This window comes from Haemaphysalis longicornis, unplaced genomic scaffold (assembly GCF_048455015.1).
Source record: "Haemaphysalis longicornis isolate Haplotype H1 unplaced genomic scaffold, Haemaphysalis longicornis Haplotype H1 scaffold_8, whole genome shotgun sequence".
In the NCBI taxonomy this organism is placed as follows: domain Eukaryota; kingdom Metazoa; phylum Arthropoda; class Arachnida; order Ixodida; family Ixodidae; genus Haemaphysalis; species Haemaphysalis longicornis.
In genome coordinates this window covers 173301534-173326174 of record NW_027526445.1, presented here as the reverse complement: position 1 = coordinate 173326174, position 24641 = coordinate 173301534, and the positions used below count along the sequence as shown (strand labels likewise).

General features: G+C 47.5%; 1 protein-coding gene across 1 annotated transcript in view; it reads left to right on the top strand.

Annotated features, from left to right (window-relative positions):
• LOC144150123 (transmembrane protein 87A-like) overlaps window positions 1-24641 on the top strand; it is a 34936-nt gene that overhangs the window by 6328 nt on the left and 3967 nt on the right. Inside the window, exons 7-14 of the mRNA XM_077681950.1 lie at window positions 16-458; window positions 12089-12275; window positions 12362-12420; window positions 15865-15968; window positions 19208-19290; window positions 19360-19427; window positions 21423-21475; window positions 21548-21578. Of these exons, the coding sequence (XP_077538076.1) occupies window positions 16-458; window positions 12089-12275; window positions 12362-12420; window positions 15865-15968; window positions 19208-19290; window positions 19360-19427; window positions 21423-21475; window positions 21548-21578 (1028 nt within the window). The remainder of the gene's footprint in view (window positions 1-15; window positions 459-12088; window positions 12276-12361; window positions 12421-15864; window positions 15969-19207; window positions 19291-19359; window positions 19428-21422; window positions 21476-21547; window positions 21579-24641) is intronic.

The following is a 24641-nucleotide window of genomic DNA, read 5'->3' as shown; positions in this document are numbered from 1 at the left end:
CTGGCGTGGTCGCAGCGGAGGTGTCGCTGCGGGGGGGCCCCCACGGCTACCTGTCGGCCGTGGACTGGCCCCTGCTGCCCTTCTACGGGGTGATGTGCGGCGTGTACGTGGTGTACGCGCTGGCCTGGCTGGTGGTGTCGGCGCTGCAGTGGCGCGACCTGCTGCGCATCCAGTTCTGGATCGGCGGCGTCATCCTGCTGGGCATGCTGGAGAAGGCCGTCTTCTGCGCCGTCTACGAGGCCCTGAACGCCTCGGGCCGCTCGGTGCAGGGCGCGGTGCTCTTCGCCGAGGTGCTGTCGTGCCTCAAGCGCGCCCTGGCCCGCCTGCTGGTGGTGGTGGTGAGCCTGGGCTTCGGCATCGTCAAGCCCCGCCTGGGGCCCCTGCTGCACCGCGTCATCGCCGTGGGCGCTGCCTACTTCGTGCTGGCCTCGCTCGAGGGGTGCCTGCGCACGCTCAAGGTCGGTGGCGGCTCCTTCCGGAGGGAGGGGGGAGGGGGAACGGCGGGCCGAGCGAGCTGTGCAAGACAATCTGGAATAGCAACAGCTTGATGTGGGCCAGTTGGTTCGACATGATCACGGGGTGTTAAGGCGCAAGAAAAAACGAGCAAGACAAATGAAGTGCTTCATTTGTCTTGCTCTTCATTTGTCTTGCTCGTTTTTTCTTCTAGTGTCCGCTTTTTTCTTGCACCTTAAAACCCTGCGCTCATGCACAAGACAAGCACACTTCTGGAGAGGAAGTGTGCCGCGGGTTCAATTCCTGGCAGCTGCGGCCGGGAATTGAACCCGCAACCTCGCGCTCAGCAGCACAACGCCTTAGCCACTGAGCCACCGCGGCAGGTTGTAATGGAAGATCCATTGATAGATCTTTAACAATGAGTGCGCACTTACAGTTGAACCCCTTTATAAAAGACACGTACCAGGGAGCAGTTTCTATCTCTTTTCTGAGAGGTGTCTTATAAGCGGGGCACCATGTTTTTACTTATTTATCAGCCCCTAGTTCAATGTAGGCGCCCTAAGACTAAAGTAAGCACAAAAGAACGCTACAGCATGTTAAAAAAGGTTTATTATGAAAACCACCAAAATTTATGAAACAGTTCTGAATCTTTGTTTGCCTCACGACTGTATTTGCACCGTTTTTTACAGCAGTTTCTTTAAGCTTTCTCTTCTTACACTGTCTGTAGAAGAAGCATCGTAGATGTTGAGTCTGCAGGCCTGATGAATAACCAGAGTGCACAAGCTTCTTCGATATGCCCTCAGGCTGTTCATTATGCTTGCGGGACTCGACGTCTACGATGTTTGCTGATTAGGAGCTACGCAATTCTTGGCTCACGCAGAAACCCACATGTGCGGTCGTGCTTGTACGCTTGGCGGTAGGCTTTAACCAATTCTGTATGCTGCATCTCCATTTCTGGGGCTTCTCATCATCGTTTCATAACTGAATGAACCACTCTGCATTTGCTGAAGTTATAATAAACAGCGACTGCATGCGTCTGTCGTCCCCCTTTGTTTCCACAACAGACGCAACTGCAGTTAGTTACTGGTGGCACTCATCTAAAGTTAAAATGTCTGTTACAAGTGAGATTGTTTACCAAAATTCAAGCATTATCTCCATATCTAATGTCTGTTGTAAAAGAAGTAAAATTAATGGAAAACCCCGCACGGGGCACCTTGAGCAATCTTGGTGACGGTACTGGCGATACCGCGGACCCCGAGCCCCCAAACATACGCTGGATCCAACCGTGGCGATGTGTTTATAGGTGGAGGGTTAGAAACCACGAACGGTGGCCGTCGGAGCCCAGGTCAAGCTCCGGCGGATGGGCTCCCTGTCTGTCTACCAGGCAGGGAGCTCCGGGACCTCTTTGGCTACCAGGGTAAGGTCAAAGAAGAAAGTACCCCAGTCTCCCTGCTTTTATAATATGCTATATGGCATTTTCGAAACCCCCCCCAAACGTGATCGGCCCCCGAAAAGGGGCCGCACCGAAGTTTCTTTTCCACCACTTCCTAACTTGAGTCCTCCGAAACCGAACAACTATCCTCGCTTCATCGTGATGGAATCTGTAGACCAATCAAAACCTCTTGCTTCACAGTCTGTATTTCTCATTTCAAAGTTTCTTGACAGTATTGTTGGAGGGTCGTATAAGGCCAAAAAACAACGAACCGGTGAAATTCTTGTCGAGGTCAGTAGCCAGGATCAGGCCAATAAACTTCTTGCTCAAACCAGCATCGCCGATCTGCCAATCCGAGTCACGCCCCACCGGAGTTTAAACAGCTCCCAGGGCGTGATTTCCGAGTATGACCTGCTAAATGAATCTGAAGCTGACCTGCTGGAGGGCCTTCGTAGTCAGGGCGTAACAGCGGTCAGGCGCATAACCATCCGCAGAGACGATAAACAAATACCGACAAAGCACCTCATCCTAACCTTTGACAAGTCCATCCTTCCAGAATTCATCAACGCAGGTTACATCCGATGTTCAGTCCGGCCGTACATCCCGAACCCGCGGCGCTGTTGCAAGTGCCAACGGTTCGGGCACGGCACAAACTCCTGTCGCGGCCGACTTACCTGCGCAAAATGCGCCCAGCACGACCACCCGTCTGACAACTGTAACGTTCAACAACTTCTTTGCGTAAACTGCCAGGGCCCACATGCGGCCTACTCCAGAAAATGTGAAAAGTTCCAATTAGAAAAGAAAATCATTAACATCAAGGTCACTGAAAACATCACCTTCCCAGAGGCGCGGAAGAGGTTCGCCTCTTTCCCTCTGGGGAGGTACGCCGACGCAGCTCGCCGGGGGGCGGAGCGGCGTGTGGTTTCTGCGGGGTCCCAGTACCGCGAGTCGGACTTGGTCCCGCCCCCGCCCCCCCCTGGGTTGCCTCAGGCAGCCCAACCCGCCTCCGCACCGCTCGCTGAGCCAGCAGCGGCTGTGGGGGCAACCACGTCTGGTGGAAGCGATGCTGCATCCTCCACTTCCACTCCAGCGTCCCAAACCACAGGCGAGGGCGCAGAGGAGATGGACATGGGGGAGCCAGCGGCAGTTCTCACGCCCACCGCACCGCCTGTGCCATCCGAGGCGTTCCTGAACCCCTCGGTGGTTGCGGGCAAGGAAAAGCGCGCCCCAAAGGGTTCGCGGTCCAAGGAGCCTGATCCCTCAGGCGCTCCGAGGACATCCGAGGATGAAATGGACGTCGGTCCGTTCTTGTCTGCGGTGCACCGCAAGGAACGCATCCCGACGCCAAAGCCTCCCGACAAGCCAAAAAAGACGAGAGTCACAGCCCCGAAAGACGACACATAAACAACACAGTCCAGTAGCTCCGAACACTTCATAATGGGAAGAGAGAACATAGTACAATGGAACTGCAGAGGCCTTCTGAATAATCTTGATGACGTGTATGAGATTCTGCATACCAATCAGCCAAGTGTAATGTGTGTTCAGGAAACACATTTGAATTCTAAACACACAAATTTCTTGAATAGTTACCTGGTATACAGGAAAGACAGGGATGGCTGCACACACTCTTCTGGCGGTGTGGCCATAATCGTCCGGGAATCCTTAGCATGCCACCCTGTCACCTTGAACACTATTCTTGAGGCTGTAGCAATACGCTTAATAATATTTCATAGGTTGATAACGGTATGCTCCATATACATTCCTCCTGATGTTTCACTTACGAGCTCCGACTTCGAGGCGCTGGTTGACCAGCTGCCCGAACCATACATCCTTACAGGCGACCTTAATGCTCACAACTCTCTTTGGGGCTCTTCCAGAACGGATGCCCGAGGTCGCCTGATAGAAAAATTCCTTACATCTTCTGGAGCATGCCTTTTCAACAATAAACAGCCTACATACCATAACATAGGTCACAACACATACACATGTCTTGACTTGGCTATTGGCTCCGCAGTTCTCTTTCCTCTTGTCGAGTGGGGAGTGGGAACTGACCCATATGGCAGTGACCACTTCCCCACCTCACTCACATACATAGGCAAAGGCCCAAGCAGTCCATCTTCCCATAATAGGTTCAATGAAGCACGAGCTAACTGGAATACATTTACAGAGACATCCAAACTACACCACACATCCATAGGACACCTACACGTTGAAGAAGCTACCCAACTCCTCACGGCGCACATCCTCGACGCCGCCGAAAAGTCCATTCCCCACTCCTCTGGAGCCCCGCGCAACCAACGGAGGCCGTGGTGGAATGAGGACTGTAGGCGGGCGCGAGAGGCCCAGAACAAGGCGTGGGGTATCCTTCGTCGGTACCCCACGTCGGGTAATCTCATTTTGTTCAAACGGGCCAAGGCGTTCGGAAAACGTGTGCGCCGTGAGGCAAAACGAGAGAGTTGGCGCACCTTCCTTACATCCATTACCTCATACACAGATGCACACAAGGTATGGACAAGAATACGCAAACTTAAAAGACAACATACACATAGCCTGCCCCTGGTCAGTACAACAGGGGACACACTCGAAGACCAGGCTAACACTCTTGCACAACACTTCCAACACGTTTCCAGCTCTGCACACTACACAAACACTTTCCTGAAACATAAAAATACTTGTGAAAAGAAGTCCCTACATGACAATAACAGGTCAAAATCTGGTTACAATTCTGAATTTACACTCTATGAGTTGAGGGCTGCACTGAGCACGTGTAAACCTTCAGCTCCCGGCGCAGATAAGATTACATACACCATGATACAACACCTACACCCGGACACTCTTGAAACACTCCTACACCTATACAACAACATATGGCTTTCGGGGCACATCCCAAAATCTTGGAGGGAGGCTATTGTAGTGGCGTTCCTGAAGGAGGGTAAGGACCCTTCTTCTCCCGCCAGTTATCGACCCATCGCCCTCACAAGCTGCCTGTGCAAGCTGCTCGAGAAGATGATAAATCGCAGGCTCGTGTACTTCCTTGAGTACAACGGTCTTCTCGAGAGCTGCCAGGCAGGCTTTAGGGTGGGGCGATCCACCAACGATCAACTTGCTGCGTTGGAATCCTTCATAAAAGATGCATTTGCTCATAAGCAGTTCTGCCTTACGGTATTCTTTGATCTTGAAAAGGCTTACGACACAGCCTGGCGATACGGCATCCTTAGCGACCTGAAGTCCTTTGGTGTGTCAGGTAACATGTTAAATACCATTTCTAGTTACAGGTCCACGAGGACATTTCGTGTTAAGGCTGGGTCATCCCTGACCGGGATACATGTGCAGGAAAATGGTGTGCCGCAAGGTGGAGTTTTAAGCTGCACATTGTTTATAGTTAAGATGAACTCCCTCCGAAAGGCATTGCCACCAACCATTTCCTGTTCCATCTATGTAGACGATGTTCAAATATCTTTTAAATCCTGTAACCTGTCAATTTGTGAACGTCAGGTACAGCTCGGTGTTAAGAAGCTTGCTGGATGGGCGGACCTTAACGGTTTTAAACTGAACGCGGGCAAAAGTACTTGTGTTCTGTTCTCCCGCAAGCGCGGGCTTAGTGCGGACCCTGAGATTGCTCTCGGCCGTGCATCTATTCCTGTTAAAAGGGAGCACAAGTTTTTAGGCGTCATATTTGATAACAAGCTCACGTTCATACCTCATGTCAAAGCACTTAAAGGAGCCATGAAGACAAAATACAAGTTCGGTTTATTAGAAAGATTGCGTAGTCCCGATAACAATGATACCAACATCATCGCAATCTTCGAAAAAATAACGGAGATATTGAAGAAAACGTGTGAAGCAGTCGCGACCCCCTAGCCAATTTCCCGCAACTTTTCTATGACGTCACGGAACCTTGTTTGTGCGATGGGCGGCCGTCTAACTCACCTGTCGTGACGACACATGACTGGACGTCTGTAATGGGGCCTCTAGTTCCATTTGACCGCATCACTTGAATGCTAACGTGCAGTTCACGCACTGAAAATTATGTTTTATTGTTGGCCCGTATGACGTCATTCTTGCTCATAACACGTCACTGTGGCGCTAAATTTGAAAGTTTTTAAATACTTCTTGCTTTTTTTCGTTAAAAAAACATCTTTTGGGGCTGTAATGGAGCTGAGTGAGATACTGAATCCTAGTTCTTTCAAATTACACGAACTTGTATTTTCTCTTCATGGCTCCTTTAATAAATGCCTAAAAACACTAAACATTCTCAAGGTGCTCTCCCACCAATCCTATGGTGCAGACAAGGAACTACTTCTCCGGGTCTTTACCGCCTTAGTCGGGTCCCGGTTAGACTACGGCAGCGTCGTGTATGGGTCGGCATCAAAAACCGCACTAAAAATGCTTGACCCAGTACTCCACTTGGGCCTCCGCCTTGCGTCGGGTGCGTTCCGCACTAGTCCTGCAAAGAGTCTATACGTTGAATGTAACAAATGGTGCCTTGAGGACCAACGAACGTACATGGACTTGCTCTACGCTTTTAAAATTTCATCGGTGAATAACCATCCTTTTAAACCTGTTTTTAATGATGCATCCACATCACTAGTGTTTGTAAATCGCCCGTCCGTTCCTTTGCCATTCTCACTTAGAGTGAGACAGGAAGCTTTGGATTTCAACATCTCCTTTTCAGACATCTACACATCTTCCTTTACTGATGTTTTACCACCCTGGCAGCTTCAACCTGTGTGTTGTGACTTGTCTTTCATGAATATTGATAAAACCAGGGTACCACAAACTGCAATTTTGCAGCACTTCTTGTACCTCCAGTACAAGTATCAATGTGCAGAGTTTTATAGTGACGCATCAAAAACTGCAACCATAGTGTCTTGCGCTGCTCATGGACCAAACTTTGATGCATGCAGAACCATGAGCACATACACCACAATTTACTCAGCTGAAGCATATGGCATCTTACTAATTGCACAACACATTCTTGAACACAAAATCTCGAAGTCCATCATATATAGAGATTCCTTGAGCGTTGTGCGCGCATTGGCATCATACAAGCCATGCAAAAACAGAATTGTCCATATGGTGTTCAACACTATCATGTCTATATATGCCCAAAAACTTGTTCTGGTGTTGTGCTGGGTTCCAGGCCATGCTGGAATTGCTGGCAATGAGGTTGCGGATCAGAAGGCCGCAGTTGCTGCACTCAGGAACACAGTAGATATAGCCATACTACCACAGAGTGACCTTAAGCCACCAATTCGACATTACCTTCGTAGGAAATGGCAAACACACTGGGATGAACAGACAGACAACAAACTACATGTAATAAAGCCACACTTGGGACGGTACACATCTGACTCACACAACAGACACACGGAAGTCGCCTTGGGTAGGCTGCGGATAGGGCACACCCATGTGACGCACTCGTATCTGCTGACGGGATCTTCTAGACCCCAGTGCAGCAGTTGCGGAGAGGCCCTATCCGTAGTGCACATACTAATCACATGCAAGGCACTTCACACAACACGACACAAACACTTCAGAGAACTCTACAGACAACATATTCCCCTACATCCATCGTTTTTTCTAGGTGACGAAGCCATTGTTTCCGTGAAACGTGTGTTTGCGTATTTGTCAGAAGTCAAGTTTTTAAACCTCATTTCCTATCACGCATCATGAAATCTGGCCCTATACACCAGCCATGCTCATTGTCGTTTTGTGATTTTACTTTTGTTTTTGCTGATTTTACTTATTGTTTAAGGTATCACCTCTCATATACGACTATTGTTTTGGCGCTCTTTGCCCCAGTTGGCCTTGCGCCATAAACATCAAACCATCATCATCATCATCAAAATTAATGGAACAAACGGGGCGGCCAATCGTGTGAGTGAATATACGCCCGTTACAACGGACCTTCTGAATCCGGAAAAAAACGTCCGCTGTAGCCGAAGTATGCAGTATCCGACAAGGTTGGGGGGGGGGGGGGGGGGGGGTGTATGAGCCCTAAAGTGGGTACTTTGATCGACATTGCATATGCATAGTACATACACTTTGGTTTTTCTAAACGCCTGCATACGGCATCCTTAGCGACCTGAAGTCCTTTGGTGTGTCAGGTAACATGTTAAATACCATTTCTAGTTACATGTCCACGAGGACATTTCGTGTTAAGGCTGGGTCATCCCTGTCCGGGATACATGTGCAGGAAAATGGTGTGCCGCAAGGTGGAGTTTTAAGCTGCACATTGTTTATAGTTAAGATGAACTCCCTCCGAAAGGCATTGCCACCAACCATTTCCTGTTCCATCTATGTAGACGATGTTCAAATATCTTTAAAATCCTGTAACCTGTAACCTGTAACCTGTGTTCGCGCGAGGGCAAAGAATCGCTAAACACCGTTTCCAAAGCTTAGCCCCGGCACTTGGAGAAGGCCTAGCGCATGCGGTCAAGAGTGTAAAGACGCATGATAAGCTGAAGAAATAAAGCAAGAATATAACTCGGCGCAATTATTAACGAGCTATAAAACATCAGTCGTGGCCATTGCCATTAGCTAGGCTCTTTTAAATCCCCTCTTGACGAGGCAGGTCTTCCCGAAACCATTCGTCAAACAAATCGGATTGCTGCCTGACGTTCCCTCAAGGCAGCTTCCACATTTTTAAGGATTTTAGTCTGGTCATTGAAACAGCTGTAATGAAATAATCTGATGACGGTTGAAAATTGGAAGTTAGACCAGTTGGACTGCGCACGGATACCAACAGATTGCACACAATGGATGGGGAACAACCCCCCTACTTGAACTATTTCTTACCTTTTTCACCGAACGGAATGGGAACGATGCATGCGTAGGAATAATAAAAGCCGAACTTCACTGAACCGGAGTTTTTCATTACGTAAAAAAAACTGACGAGGGCAGACTCTCCTCCGAGTGCACCACTTCGAGTATTCGATAGCCGTGTTTTCAATCTCACTGTAGTCGCGTTTATGGGCAGTGGCCTTGTTCTTGACGGTAGAGCGGACTGTCTGCTTCAACAGGCCTGTACTTCTGGCGATGTCCGCCTGTTTTTCCCAATGTTCCACAGCGTTAATTACGCTTAATTTATCCGACAGTGAAATCAGCTACCCTGCCGCTCTTGCTGCTAGTCGCACAAAAGAAAGCCACTGGCACTGGCTTGGCTTGGCTGCGCCAATGACCCAGCTGCCGGCAATGTTGCCAGACATAACAGTTTTCTTGCAAAAATAAACATAGAAAAAGCACGTCGGGTGCCGGCATTGCGGAAGTCCACTATAAACTTTCAGCCGAAACAATTTTCGCCTAAAATTTAGTCTGTTGTAGCCGATAGTCGGCTCTAGCCGGGTCCATTGTGAGCGGAGCGGACGCCATTTAAAATGCATGGGGACCAGACAAACCAACAGAAATGGTCTGTTGTAACCGAAAGTCCGTTGTTGCCGGATTCGCTGTAACGAGCGTAGACTGTAGTGCCTCCTATACCCGATTGTCTCTTACATTTATGTCCCTTTTGACAAGGTTCAACTGTATTACCTCTTCCTTGCAAACATGAGCCGAGTCTGACGTGCACGCATGAAGAAAAGAATACTCAGGAGCCTAGCATGCAAACCAGCGCAGTCGCTACAGCAAACGTTTTTAGATTAGGTCAGTTTGAAAACTCCGCTGTCAGAGGCGGCCTTAACTCGTATCCTGGTCGCAGCGGTGCTTACGTCACGTCGAGATCGGTGGAGCGAGCTGCTGTCGCCGCCAGCGGCTGCCGGGAAAATCCACTTCGCTCAGCATTGGCGAGAGCCACAGTCGGTGCTTTGCTCACTTTGTGTTTCTTAGTTGTGAAGTGAAGTTAAATTCTTCACTGCTGAGACGTAGTGCGCGAAGACTGCCGTGCTGTACGGCCCCAAACACTGCTCCCGTCGTCTGCATTCGCTTTCGCAAGCCGCCCGTACCGCGAACCAGTGAATCGTGTTTGCCGCCTACACGGTTCCGCTCTTGCATGAAACTGTGCTTTACAATGGCTACAAGTGGTGACAGGACGCGCCAAAAAGCCGAAGCACCTACGCAAACCAAGCCACTTCTACAACCTACCTTCTAAGTGTTTGGTATATCATGTATCATCAAAGAATTACTGCTTAAACGGGCCATGCAGACAAAACGCAAGTTTGGTTCATTCGAAAGCTTGCCTCGTTAGAATCATACTGAAAGCACTTGTAACTCATGCTTTGCTCGAATTAGCTACATAATTAGGAAAAAACGGAATGGCCATGTGACCTACTAGCTCATTTCCCATAACAGAGCCTATGTAGTCACACGTGCCAGCTCTGCGATTGGCCGAGGCCAGAAAAAGCAAATGCAAATCAGACATGGGTTATAACTTGCGAAATGAACTACATATTTCCGCTAAAATGTAGTGCATATTCATTTTATGGTAGTAAGAATGGTGGGATAAAAAAATGAAAGTTACGAAAGTACACGTAAACATAGAAGTGCCAATGCATTGTTCACTGCTGTTGGTACTGGGCGGACTAGCTTGTTTTAGCTGCACAGAAGTCCGCCGCTTTGGAGTTGTCTTACACGACGCTGGCCAATTGGCGTAAGCGATGGTGTCTTACGTGACCTTGTTTGTCGAGCATACCACATGTTTCACGAAACGATTACCTTCTACAGTAACAAAAACAAGCCACCTGCAAATACGGTCAAAAACAAAGCAACGGTGGACAATGGTCTGCAGCTTGGTATGGTAGCGCCATCCGGGAGGATTGACGGCAAACAAGGCTGCAGAGCCGAATGACGCACTGGAAGTTCGTTTGAATACCCGCCCTTGTGACTTCATGGCAGACGTCACAAAAACAGATGATTTGGCGGGAGAATCAAAATTTTAACCTGAATTGATAAATTTCTCAGTGAATACGTCATTGTTAGCTTCCGGACAAGGGCTTGGGGCACTATAAAAGATGAAATCTTTTGAAGAAAACAGACTTGTATTTTGTCGGCATGGCCCCTTTAAAAGGCGGCTAACAGTAATGGTGCTTGCTTGTCCTTTTTTCTTGTCAGCGGTTGCTGCAAGGGTTATTCAACATCGCATAACGACAGCAACTCAATGTTTTTGTTTTGAGGGAGCGTGGTCACCGTTTCTCGGTGAACACGCTTGGTGGAAGACTTTGTTTGTAAATCTAAACGTGAAAAAACAATTGTAAATACACCTACCTAAATGTCAGTCACCACCATAACATTGGTGCTCTTTGTTGTTGGCAACCTTGCGCCAAGAAAACCTGTCATTCATCATCAAGCTTAACAAAACAAAAATATTAAGTAATAGCAGAGATTTCACAGCACTTTTGATTTTAGAAGGTTACACATAAAGTGTAAGGGATTAGTGCGTGTGTGTGAGCTCTTTATCCATGCCCGAGGATGTACATTCACAAGTTTGACGTGTGCCCTGTTCAGGGTAGCTCTGTTTTCACAAATGCTGCTGCCTTGTCCAGAACCAACAGTTTCGGGTTAGTGGCCTTTCTTGCTGCACTGAGCCTTCTTCTGAGATCACGAATCGATTCAGCCAACACAGAGCAATGCTGCCTCAGAGTTACTCAGTTACAGTAGCTGACCGATTTTTTGGACCTGGAGGTTAGGAACCAAAAATAGTCCGAATAAAAGGGTAGTCCGAAAAATCCACGAGTCATTACTCCTATGGGATAGCTGGCGGCTCCTCGGAAAGTCCGAAATATCCAGCAAGTCCGAATTTTCGGAGTCCGACCAAACGGTCGGCTACTGTACCGCCAGTTGCGAAACTCCCCATAGGCCCATGTATCAAAACGCGGGGCACGGTCGGCCCCCATACACTAAGGGCGATCAGAGGCAAGCGTGGAACAAGTTGACTCGCCTGCCATCTGCCGACAGAAAGTTGAAGTATAGCACTTGAATGCTTGTGGCTGCTGCTGTAAGTCGTAAAAGAAAAACGGGCAAACATAAGTAAAGATTACCTAGTTCAGCATTTCCCAATTTGAAAAGCAAGCTTTATTTTATTAAGTTCTGTTGTTAAAAGTAAGTGCTTATCGCCAAGTTCAGTTCTTGTCCCCTAGTTGTGCAGCACCCATACGCTTGCCCCCTCAGCTTCAACAAGCTAGACCTGGACTCCTAAGTGCCGTTTTGCAACTGGTGTACTATATTGAAGAGCTCTGGTCTTACCCAGTCATTCGGGTTGGTGTGCAGCCGAAGAACACGCCTGACCGGCTGCTGACGGTGCTGGGCATCGGGCTGGCCCTGGTGGACAGCGTCATCTGCTGGTGGATCTTCAGCAGCCTGAGCCAGACGACGCGCACGCTGCGGCTGAGGCGCAACGTCATCAAGCTCTCCCTCTACCGACACTTCACCAACACGCTCATCTTCGCCGTGCTGGGTGAGGGCTCTTTGAGGGTGTTTCTTTTTTTACCCTCGGGGATTCTAAGCTGCAGGCCCTCCTCCTCCTTTTCCCTCTCGCTGCAGCCTCGGTGGTGTTCATGGTGTGGGTGACCTTCGACCATCGGACAGCTGAGTGCCTCACGGTGAGTGCAATTCCCCGCTGGCTGCCCGCGCCTGTGCCATGTAGTGTCATGTTAATGCATACCAGAGGGAAGTCTGTCGCTCCAATCGCGAACCGTCATGGGTGTTGCCATAGAGCAGGTGATGTTCCTTGGCTTGGCTAGCCACGCGGCTTCATATCGCTCCTGAAGCCAAAATCAACATAAAAGGTCAACGTTTTTTTGTCCATCTTGCATGAAGCTTCTAAATGATCCCTGACAAATAATATCCACAATAATTATAATAATAATAATAATGGTAATGATAATAATCAATCAATCAATCAATCAACCAACCTTTATTAAAGTGCCCAGGAATAGCCGAAGCCTTCGTGCTGGCGCACTGAGAGGGGAAAAAAAAGCCTGCATTGAAATACATCAGCAGCTGACACATAAATAGCCAGTAAAAAAGGTGGGTGACTGAAGAACAATAAAAAACTCGAAATACTACAGAGAATAAAATTAGAAGTGGTATCCAAACTGTTACACTGTAAATTATGGTACATTGCAAAAACACATCGTACAATGACCATAGCAATAGTATGAAGCATCAATTACACAAAAATGTATGAAACAAAGTACAGGAAATATTTGTAACTGTTCACAGAAAGTGATGATGATGATGATGATGATGATACTACTACTACTACTACTACTAATAATAATAATAATAATAATAATAATAATAATAATAATAAGCCTTTATTTCATGGAAAGGAAGTCAGTGACAAGTAATCAAGATAAAATATGGTTAGCAATTTTTCGTAAACGAGCTACAAAACTAGGAAGGCTACAGCACAAAAGTAAGCCAAAGCAAGCCATTTAACAGGAACGCTAAAAAAATATGAACTAGTGCGATAACAAGGATTTACACTAATCTAAACCAACATAAAACAAAACAAAAACTAGTCTAAAACTATGACACAGAAGAATGATTGGTTCTGAGGTACAGCTTGAGTGCATGTTTTGATGAAAGCGAGTATACATCAGTAGGCAAAAAATTAAATATGTTAGGAACCTAACACTGTCTTGTATGATGACCAAAATGGCTATAACACTTCGGGGTAGTAAATTTGTCATGGTGTCTCAGGTGTCTGCGAGGGACCAACGAAAAAAGAAAACCACGCTCCCAAAAATGTTTTGTGACCACAGTCTAGAAAAATAGTGCATCAAATGAAGGCAACCGTAAAAAGGAAAACAAATCATTATTAAAGGGAACGATCTCGTTATAACCAACGTTTCGAAAGATAAATCTTTCTTGGACTCCATTTTCCTGATAATTAAACAGCTTTAAACAGTCTTTTGCAATAATATTGCTGCTTTTTCGCAGCCACAGACAGTATGAGCCACGCCCAGGATAAACCAAATGTTCGTACCCGGTACACGATGGAACACTCACCGAAGTGTGGCTCGCCTATGCACTGAGCCCCACAATAACGAATTTGCTGGGGAAAACGAAAAATTTCGCTTTTGCGGGAATTTCGTTACCGCGAGAAGGAAACATTGATGACAGGAAAATCGCCCGCAAACCAAACTTTATTTCCTAAAGTCGGTTGTATTACTTGGCTAGCCTTACCTTGCAGTAACTTCACAGCTCAGCTCTCAAACTACAAGAAAGGCTTCATTGCTAGTCCTCATGCGTGCCTAAGAACGACCGAATCGTGTCAAATGCATCCAAAGCATTCCGTGGGTTAGCCTTTTCTGCACGTTTTCCTGTCTGGTCCTCGGCAGTGACTATGTCCGATGAGCATGCAAGCAAAGTCCAGCTTCTTCTGTGGACACAATTTGCAAAGCAGTGGCACCTCATTGTTCCAATGCTGTCCACAGAACTATGTGAGCACCACTTCGTTGATGTCCAGAAAGGCCACAGCCATCGCTGTTTTGTTTTGCACACATGCGCCTTTCAAGAGTGGCATCCTTGCTTTTCACAATGGTAGAGCGAGCTGCAGGTGGTTCCAAACTCGTTGGCGCTAATCTCCCTTCTTCCACTTGGGCCACTGGCTTGGGCCTTATCTCGTAGTGATAAAAACTTCCGCTTTTGATTGAGAGCAAACGTGCCGATTGCCGCACACACACAACGAACGCATGCATGCTGTTCAGCGATGGTAGGCTAACGTAGCCCAAGCAAAAGACATGCCGTAAGTTACCATGTGTCGCCCTCTGGTGGTGCCGCAGCGAGGCTGCCTCCACGGCTGCCTGTTGCACGGTCTTTTATGTAAACAAGCGCGCTGTGGGAGAAGTTTACACACTTTGAGTCCCCCCCAAAAATGCGTTTGAGCACTTTTTAGACACTCTTAGCCTCAAATGGGTAGGTAAAATATCCGCCTGAGTTGCCGCGAATTTCGTTAATGCAGGATTGGTTTCCAAAAACATTTCGTTGCCGCGATATATGAAATACATAGGCTTCTATGGGCATTCGCCAGGGATCCGAAATTTTTTCGTTGCCGCGGGAATTTTGTACTCGTGGGATTTCGTTATCGCGGGGTTTGACTGTAGTATACAAGGTGTTGCGATGATAATTGGAACTCTAAAATTTTTTCATGAATGAATCGCTGCTCGATTTGCACTCAAACTTCACACGAAGGTCACATTTTGTGGTCCATTCTGTATGACATTGGGAACAATGAGGGTACTTACCTGCTTATTCGGAAAATAAATAAAAACGATTTTTGCTATGGTAAAATGGAGGCCATTTTAGATGTGTGAGCCAGTGCAAGCTGACTTTGGAACAATGGCACCACCTGGGGTATGCAGGGCAAAACGTACGATGGGGATTCATGGTAGGAAGGAGCCAAATGAGGTAGCAGATGACAAGAAAATCTCCTTCGTCCTTAGTTTTCCATGATCACAAATACTTGCATAACAGCTGATACCAATCCTAATAAAATATTCCCCCCGGTTCAGCGTTTCCAATAAAAGTTGGATTTGTGTCCTCACCTGCTTTCACATTTTCTGATCGTCTGCTACTTGGCTCCTGCCTACCGTGGAAGGAGCCAAATGAGGTAGCAGATGATCAGGAAACCTGCTTTCACATTTTCTGATCGTCTGCTACCCCATTTGGCTTCTTCCTGCCATGGAAGGAGCGTGAATCTTCATCGTCCATTTCACTCTGCATACCCCAGGTGGCGCCATCCTTCCAAGATTCGCTTGCACTGGCTTGCACATCCAAATCGGCCACCATTTTCTTATAGCCGAAAATCATTTTTGCATATTTTCAGAATAAACAGGTAAGTACCATCGTTACTCTCGGTGTCAAATGAAATAGACCGCAAAATGCGACCTTCAAATGAAGTTTGGGGGCTAAAGGAGCAGCGGTTCTCTCAGGAAAAAAATTTAAGGTATTCCAATTATCATCGTAACACCCTGTATGTTAGTACAAAACTCTATGGCCTGTGCAGTGTGCTGAGTTTCCCCCGTGTTGGGTTTCAGGACTGGAAGGAGCTGTGGTTTGACGAGGGATACTGGCACCTGCTCTTCTCCCTGGTCCTGCTCGTCATCATGGTCCTCTGGCGCCCCACCAACAACAACAAACGGTGAGCTCCCGCTCGAGGCTGTTGTGAGCGCCTCATTCAGCGCTGTGATGCAGTTGTGTTGCCCCCAAAAGGGCTGGCGATGCCCACTGTCGGGCTTGGTTCCGATCCTCCGGGTACACAGTTCCAGGTCGTCGGTACATCGGGGACACCGAGTGCAGTGGGATAAGTCTAAGCGGGGGCAGCATTTCGGGCAATAGAAGGTGGCCAGATACTCTCGGGGAACCTGAAGAGGCTACACTGGCTGCAGTGAACATGAATTCTGGCAATGATGCCGTGTGCAAGAAACAAAAACAAAAGCATGCATTCGTGCACGGGGTTCCGCGCAGGGAGTCCCACTATGCACCACTTTGTTCATCGTGCTGTATAGTGGACACTTGCTGGGCTGGTGTCGATGAGACCACGCAATGCAAGGAATGAGCTTTGTACGGCTTGTACGTAAGCTCCTTCGCAACCGGTGGCTTCCCTTTTTTTCTGGTGTTTGCCAGGAGGCAGCTGCAGTCAGGCTTCACGGAATGTTGAAGTAGTTCACACTCTTGCGAGTGCATTCTTTCCATGCACAGCCATCACGGAAGAATTTATTTGTGTTGCTGAAAAGAGGAGGACATAGCTTTGTGCTGTCTGCTGAGGCTGGCATGGCTGCGTAGTAAAAAATGGCATAGGGACAGAGGGACAGTTGCACCGTTCTGTACAGACAGTTTCGGATGCAGTGCAATACACATATAACGAGATATAAAAAGTCGGAAATTGTCATTGCTATGAACGAAACGTCGTCATGTCTGGAGTATCTCTGTACAGACAGTTTCGGATGCAGTGCAATACACATATAACGAGATATAAAAAGTCGGAAATTGTCATTGCTATGAACGAAACGTCGTCATGTCTGGAGTATCTCTGTACAGACAGTTTCGGATGCAGTGCAATACACATATAACGAGATATAAAAAGTCGGAAATTGTCATTGCTATGAACGAAACGTCGTCATGTCTGGAGTCATCTAAAAAATGCTTTCAGATGAAGCTAGTGCTCACCACCAGCATTGACTGGGCACAATCACAAAAAAAGAGCAGAGGGAAAATTCATTCTCACGTGCGATGATGCCAGAATAACTTCCGAATGGGCTTTGAAGAATCTTAGATCTCCATTTGCTTTTGCTGTAGACGCTGCTTAAGGATTGAGTTACCCATGATCTCCAGCTGTTGCACATAAGCTTGCAGCAGTCCTCTTGAGTGGATAAAGTTCATCTGTAACTCAGTGGACTGGCAAGCACTTTGTGTGGTCGAGGGAGGTGGGCCTCGGGCCTCACTCACTATCGTCACATGCTGCTGTTTCTGCTACTGGCTGCGCCGTCTCCACAACCACTCGAAGATTTTGTCGACGATTGCTTTGTCCGTTGCCTCTTTACAGAAGGAAGCAGGATTGCCCACGGTCAAATACTCACCCAGTCAAACCCCTTCTTTTGCTGTTGTGTAGTCCCTCAGCCCAGCCACGTCTGTGGTTTCAGCGGGTACTGTCACTGGGGAACTTCGCAAGACAAACCGTCCTGGCACACAGGGCCTTTGCGGAAACAACAGTCGCTGATTCTTGCCTGCTTCACTTCACACCATGTGCTGTACACAGAATGTGCGGCTTTCAGGAGGTTCATTTTGAAAACTGGCTTCCGGGCGACCTCGCGATGGATGCATCTTAACATTGGCAGTCGCAAAAGGCCGTGTGCTTGAGATTTCGGCGCACGTTAAAGATCCCCAGGTGGTCAAAATTAATCCGGAGGAGCCCTCCACTATGGCACGCCTCATCGCTTATGTAGCGGAGGTGCGTTAAACCTCATAATCAGTCAACATTGGCAATCACCACAGCATCCATTGGATGAAGGCCCGCTTTGGTGTTGGGAAAAGTGGAAACATCAGCTTGACGGGAGACAGCTTGTAACCAGCAGGTTGACATACAGTATTTACTCGTATATTTAACCCACTCGTGTAATGAACCCTCCCCCCACTTTTCTTTTTGAGAATTTACTTTTTTGTCACATTGAATAAAAAATGCAGCGGGAATATCATCTCAGCATGATTGCTGACGCCGTAGACGATCACAGTAATCACGCTACAATACGCGCAGAAATGCTGAAAACAAAATCCAACAAAAAGGAATCTCAACAGTAGCCAGAGACATGAGTGCGAATGCCGTGGCTCGCAATTTAAAAATTGCGCACTTGTGGAGGGCCACCTGCTGAACTCAAAACAAACCTTCTTGCGCCATAGAGACATTGTGGTGTGCAAACAAAGCACAAAACGTACTCCGCACTCTTTCTCTGCTCTTTGCTGTTCCAGCTGCTTTTGGGCACTAAATGTACTCTGCACTCTTCTTGCTGTTCCGCGGTGTCGCCATTACGCTCTGTGGTTTTATTCTTCAGCTGTGTCGCAACCTTTATTTGCGCTCCTGGTGCACGCCGTACGATGGGCCAGTACATGAGCTATACAGCCGGTTTTAAACGATGCACATGGAAACCACGCGGCTGGGCGGCACTTCAGTGTTGACCCAGTGCGTGTATGCTACGGGCGAGAACAAGAGGTTTTTGGGCGGTGAAGAGGGATTGCCGTGTGTTTCGTAGGCCCAAAGAGGGGAAGTTTTCCGGTGTCGGGAAAGATATTTTGGAGTGCCTTGACGGCACGGGAGACGGTGGGCTGTGGGCCGACAACAAATGTGAAGCCGCAAGCAACTGCAGTGAGGAGGACAGCTCCATGTGACTGGCATGTTGGGAATAAAAAAAGAAATTTGATTACAATTACTTAGTTTTTTTGCGAAAATGGTAAGGCTCTAAGCGCTTCTCTTAGCAACTTTATTGTTTGAAATTTCGACTTTAAAAAATCTCTCCCAATTTTTTCCTGGCACGCCAACGAGGACACGCTAGCGCATCAGTGTCAGTCTGCGCGCGTTCTGCGAACTCGCTCGTGGAGCAGTGAATGTTACGGCCCAAAGATGGTGAACTCAGTATAGAAAACATCAGCCGAAAACGAAGAAATCAACTTACAAAAAAAAAAAAAAAAATGTACGCTCGGGGATTCGAACTTCGAAGTAGATATATTCGCTTACCACTTACACTTCCACTAAGCTGCTAGCTGAGCCTGGGCCAAGCACTTGTGACCTCCTCTGGTCACCCTAGGAAGCTGAAATGCCTTTTTTGTCGTGTTCTTACTTTATGCCGGCCATGAAGGATGGGTGTGCATGATGGCTGTCTTGCGCAGGTATGCCTTCACGCCCCTGCTGGATGCTCCGGATGACGAGCTGGACGAAGATGAGGAGCAGCAGGCGCCACACGATGCCTTCGGTAAGGCCCGCCCATGCCCCGTCTTGTGGGCCACTCAAGCCTCTTCCTCATCTTCGTCCCCTTTTTCAGAAGGCATGAAGATGCGGTCCACCAAGCCGGCCACTGGCCAGCCGGCCGCCGCCAGCAAGGAGGAGCCGGTGAGTGGCGCGATGCCGTTCCCCAGTGGGCAAAAGCCAACCACTGGATTGATTGATTGGTTGATTGACTGTTCATGGTATCCCCTTTGTAACGGAGTGATAACGCGTCATCTCATCAAAAAATCTTATATGTCCATGTTGTACTACTGGTTTGAAGGGACACTGAAGTGATTTGTAAACGTTGCGGGATTACTAATGCAAATTGTAGTCCGGAGTTCGTGGGCCATGTTTCGACCACTCTGAGTGCACTCAAAATTTCGACCTCTTGAAAACCCTATTTTTGTATAGTCTGCTTAAAAAGAAAGCAACATGCAAAATACAACAGCTGTGGACGCCGCAAGCGGCCAGCAAAAATCAGCGATTTTGAAACCAAAACCGACAAGAGCGTGGCCATTGTAGTGACGTTGCAGCCGTCCAGCGAGCGGTCGGACGGTCACCAGCTCGGGAGAAAAACCTGCGCGAAAGCTCTACGCTCGCACGGGGAGCAAATGGGTGAAGCGTTCCCAGCAGAGCTCGTCCGGTTCTCCAGTTGCGTAGCTCGCCAGAGGAAGAAGCCCCCGTCGGCTGGAATGTCACAGGCGTGTCATATCTGTTTACGCAATCCGCTGGCAGGTGCAGCGTTGTCTGCGGCGGAGCTTTTTTAAACGCTTCTGGCTGATTGATGAGGCATTTCACGGGGCTAGCACTCGTGTCCCAGCTGATTTTGGGGTACTTACTACGCATTAAAAATAAATTTGGTCGAGGTAAAATTTGAGGGCAGTTGGCCTTTAAAGGGACAGACAACCGATTTTTGACGCGTATATGTTCTCTATCCCAAATTAAAGCCGGCGTTTTATTTAGCCCGGTAACCACAAGCAATTTCTAAACAAATTGGCGGAAATAATTTTAATTCGGCAGCAAACTTCCTGAAATCGGAAGGGTGGCGGTTCGTAGTGTCGAAACTTGACACTACAATATGTGTCCCTGTCACGTGACCTGCAAACCTAGCAGCTACTGTAACTGCTGAAACGTTTATTTACGTATTGAAAACCTTTTAACAGAAGTATTTGTACAAGGTTTAATTGTATATGTATTTCTAAACATTATTTTGAAAATTTTAAACACACGCCGCCCGCCGCCGCAAGGTTGCTCTCAGTGTGGCTAACTGAGCCTCCATGCCCAGAATCAACGGCAGCGTTCAGTAAACAGACCCCGTGAAGAAGCTTTGACGATTCTGCCTGAGTCAGGGACGTTTGTTCTGCCAAAATAATTGATTTCAGTTTCCAAATACGCCAACGGCACCTTAAAAAAAAAACAAAAAAACGTCGCGCCCGGGGAGAATCGAACTTCCCGCCTCCACAACGTGAAGCCCGATTCTACCTGTCGTCTATCCCAACAGATGGCGCATTCGTGCAAAATAGACCGTTGCATTAAAAACGTGCATAAAGGAACAGGAAAGCCTGTGATTCAAACTTTTTTAGCTGGAGACAAGTTTTTAAATATCGTTTTTCATTTCGCATACAGACAAAAGTATGCTGCCTAGCTACTCTATGTCATGGTTGCCAACATTATTTTTGGGAGGGACACATACGCCTCGTAGATCTAAAAATTTCGATTAAAAAAATTCTAGGGCGTTATCAGCAAAACCGTTTCTCGTCTAGGGGCTTTAAGTGATGCCCTTTCATTTGGGATAGAGAATATATACTTGACAAAAATCGGTTGTCTGTCCCTTTAAGAGATGTTGTGCAAGGTTTACTGTTGGGCGAGTTGGTGGTTCATCTTGAAATAGCAAAGCGCGAAAAGGAACAAGGACACGAGATAAAGACGGAACGAGCACTTGTCCCGTCATTTCTCAACGGGGCAGCGTTGGTCCCGTCTTTTCCTTGTGTCTTTGTTTCTGTTTGCACTGTAGCTATTTTAAAATGTTCTGCATCGCACTGGAAGTGCTGAGCTTGTACCCATATTGAAACGGAGTGTTGCTACTGAGTGCTCACTTTGGGCGGGTGCCCTCTGCAGGAGGACGACTTAAAGTGGGTGGAAGAGACCATCCCCTCGTCTCTGGGTGAAACGTGAGTAGCCTTCCTGTCGGCTTTTCCCCCCGTGAGGCGGTTGCCAGCCTCCTCACCTATTCTCTGTTGCAGGGCACTGCCAAGCCTGTTGGACTCGGACGAGGTAGGTGGATGTCTCTAAATTGCTCTCTATCTAGCTCTGAGGCGAGCTCAGAAGGAGACGACACTGGAGCACATACAGTTAAACCCGATTATAACGAACCCGAATAGAGCAAATTATGCTGTATGTCGAATAAAGAAAGATCAGTTACGAAAATACACGCGACACATATTCCTTATAACGAAGGTCACATCGGATATATCGAACTCGGTGAACCTAGTATTGCTGCTGAAACGCATGGTCTCACATCGGTAATTGAGATGTTGATTGGCTGCGGTTAGACGTTCAGCCTCACACGGAGCAATGTGACACCGGACACTTTTTGTAACTGAAGCAGAGTGGAAAGACGGGCTAGTTGAAAATGGTTCGTGACCGTAACTGCGCACAACAAAACGGGACCATAGAATCCCTTCAGGGATTTCGTGAGTATCGTGGAGACGACCAGGTTGCTGTCACTGTGAGCCCCTCTGACGCAGACACCGTCATCGATGTCATGGCAGCTGGCGCTGCTGAAAGCACCAAAGAGGCAGAGCATGTCGCGAGTGAAAGCCGTCCGCTGCTTAATGAAGCACTTTCGGCAGTTGATATGCTCCGCCATTATTGCTTCGACATTGAAGGACAGGGACTGGAATGCTGTGCTAGTTGACGCCGCCAAAATAAAAGTGAAAACAAGAAACACCGCTTTTTTTGCGAAGAACGCAGTTGAGGTGGAAAGTAGCCGTGTTGCTTGCAATAAATGGATTGTTTTGTGTATGATAACGACATACTGCATTGCGTTGGTTTCCGCACGCTGGGATAAGGAGGAGGGTGTGCCCGCGTATTGGGAACTCGTAACAAAAAACTTGTTATCGGCTGATTTCGCTATGTTGAACTAATCGCGGCACATATTGCAGTTCGCTATAACCGGGTTGGACTGTACTACTCTCTCGACGTAGAAATTAAGAAGAAGAAATGGACGTGGGCAGGACATGTAATGCGAAGGCAAGATAACCGCTGGTCATTAAGGGTAACAGAGTGGATCCCTAGAGAAGGCAAGCGTTGCAGGGGGCGGCAGAAAGTTAGATGGGCAGATGAGATCAAGAAGTTTGCGGGGATAAATTGGTCACAGTTGGCACAGGACCGAGGCAGTTGGAGAATAATGGGAGAGGCCTTTGCCTTGCAGTGGGCGTAGATAGGCTGGTGATGATGATGATGATGACTCTCTCAACGGGGGCGGTATTCACAGTATTGTCCATTTCGTGTCCTTTGTTTCAAAGTGTCCGCTTCGAGTGAGCCCTGATTGGCTGTAACAGACAAGCGGATGTGACGCAGCACAAGCAAAGCGATATCATTGGTTGGAAGCCTCGCAAGTGCAATTACTGTATTTTCGCGCGTACAACCTGCACCGAAAATGTGAAAATTTCAGTGGTAATGTGGGGGTGCGAAAAGAAGGCGGGGTTCTTCCTTTGGTGCAGATTCACGGCAATGCATGTTGTGCCGTGATGCTCCTACGCAGTAACACTGACTAAGCCTTCCATTGCAGCGATTGCGCAAAACATACACGGATGAGCGCACTCCAACAACTGTTTTTTTTTAGTGAATTGTGACTTTTGCCTTGCAGTCAGTCTATTCCACTTGCTAAATATACGCCTTTTCTATCTGCAAAGTATGTGATGTGTTGCTTGAGCGGTAGGTTTGGTGCAGCCTTTCCTGTATCAAATGTGCGGGCAATACGCGAGCATTTTTTTTTTCTTCTCCGGCGGGCTGAAAGTGGGGTGCAGATTATATGCAGGGGTGGGTTATACGCACAAAAATGTGGTACGTCATTACTGAAGCGGACTCAAAATGGACATTTTCAAAACGGACACAACTCAAAATTTTGCCTCTGATTCCATAGTGCGACTCTACAAGCTCTCCCACTGCTCACTTTTTTGTTTTCGACAGGCAGCACAGCTACACAGGGTGTATTTTTTAACTGCACCAGACATTGACGAAAAATGGGGCAAATTTTGGGTCCACCTCATTTTTTTTTGTGTGAGCTTATGTGTCTCAGCAGCCAGCAGCTAATGCAGTGTCATTTTATGCATTTGAAAATCAGATGCGTAAAGGGACGTGGAATGTTAACTTCTGGTATTTCTTCCTTAACGGTTGCACCTGTGTGATGCTTACATGCCAAACGTTAGCCAACGAAAGTTAGACATTTTTTTTCCTTCTCGCAATTATCATGCCCTTAACGCTTTTCTGCCCACGGGAAAAGCAGTGATTTCAGGTAGTCTAACAAACAATTTTTTTCCAGCCGCAAAAAATATGCAACATATAAGTGTATGGTATCGAATTGTAGGAGAGCAAATTTTGTCTTTGCAGTAGTCATTGTTTCAAACCAAAATGTTTAAAAAAAAAAAAGAACAAAAGCTGCACAGAAAAGTTTTGGGACAAAAAGAAAAGTAAGCAAGAACGTCGGTGTTGCTCCACAGAGGAAAAAATACACAAACAATTTGGGGTATACATTCTGCACATATACGATTAGTGCAAAGCTCTTGCAAGTATCGAATGCCTAAGTGTAAAATTTCTTGACTTACAAAAAACATGTTAGCACTAGTGGGTTTCGTGCAACTGCGCAAATCAGTTCCTCGAAACACAGATTGGCCACACATGCTTCGCAGAAAACATTGTTTTTCTGCTCCACTCTTTTTTTCTTCGTAGCACAATTCACAGTTTTGATACTTTTGCATTTTCTGGGGCTTCTTGCGTTAAACAGTGGTATCGGGTTCTGGACCGGTTTGGTGCACTGTTGTCATCCAAGCACTTGTCACATGACGCCGGCAGGGCTTTGAAAAATCGCGACTTGCAGGGGGGGAAAAAAATCCAAGCAGGATGTAAATGTCTTACGACTCAGTAAATGGCGGCAGCTCTCAGAGCGCACTCCGAAAGTGCCAAGTTTGAATGGGAAAACGTCAAAATTTAAACTTGAAAGCATCGATAATGTACTATTTATATGAATAGGCATGGGCGGGAAGGTATTAAAGTGACTGCGGTGGAGGTTGTCTCCCTGTGCTGACTGGTCATAGTGGTAGCAGGTGCCAACTG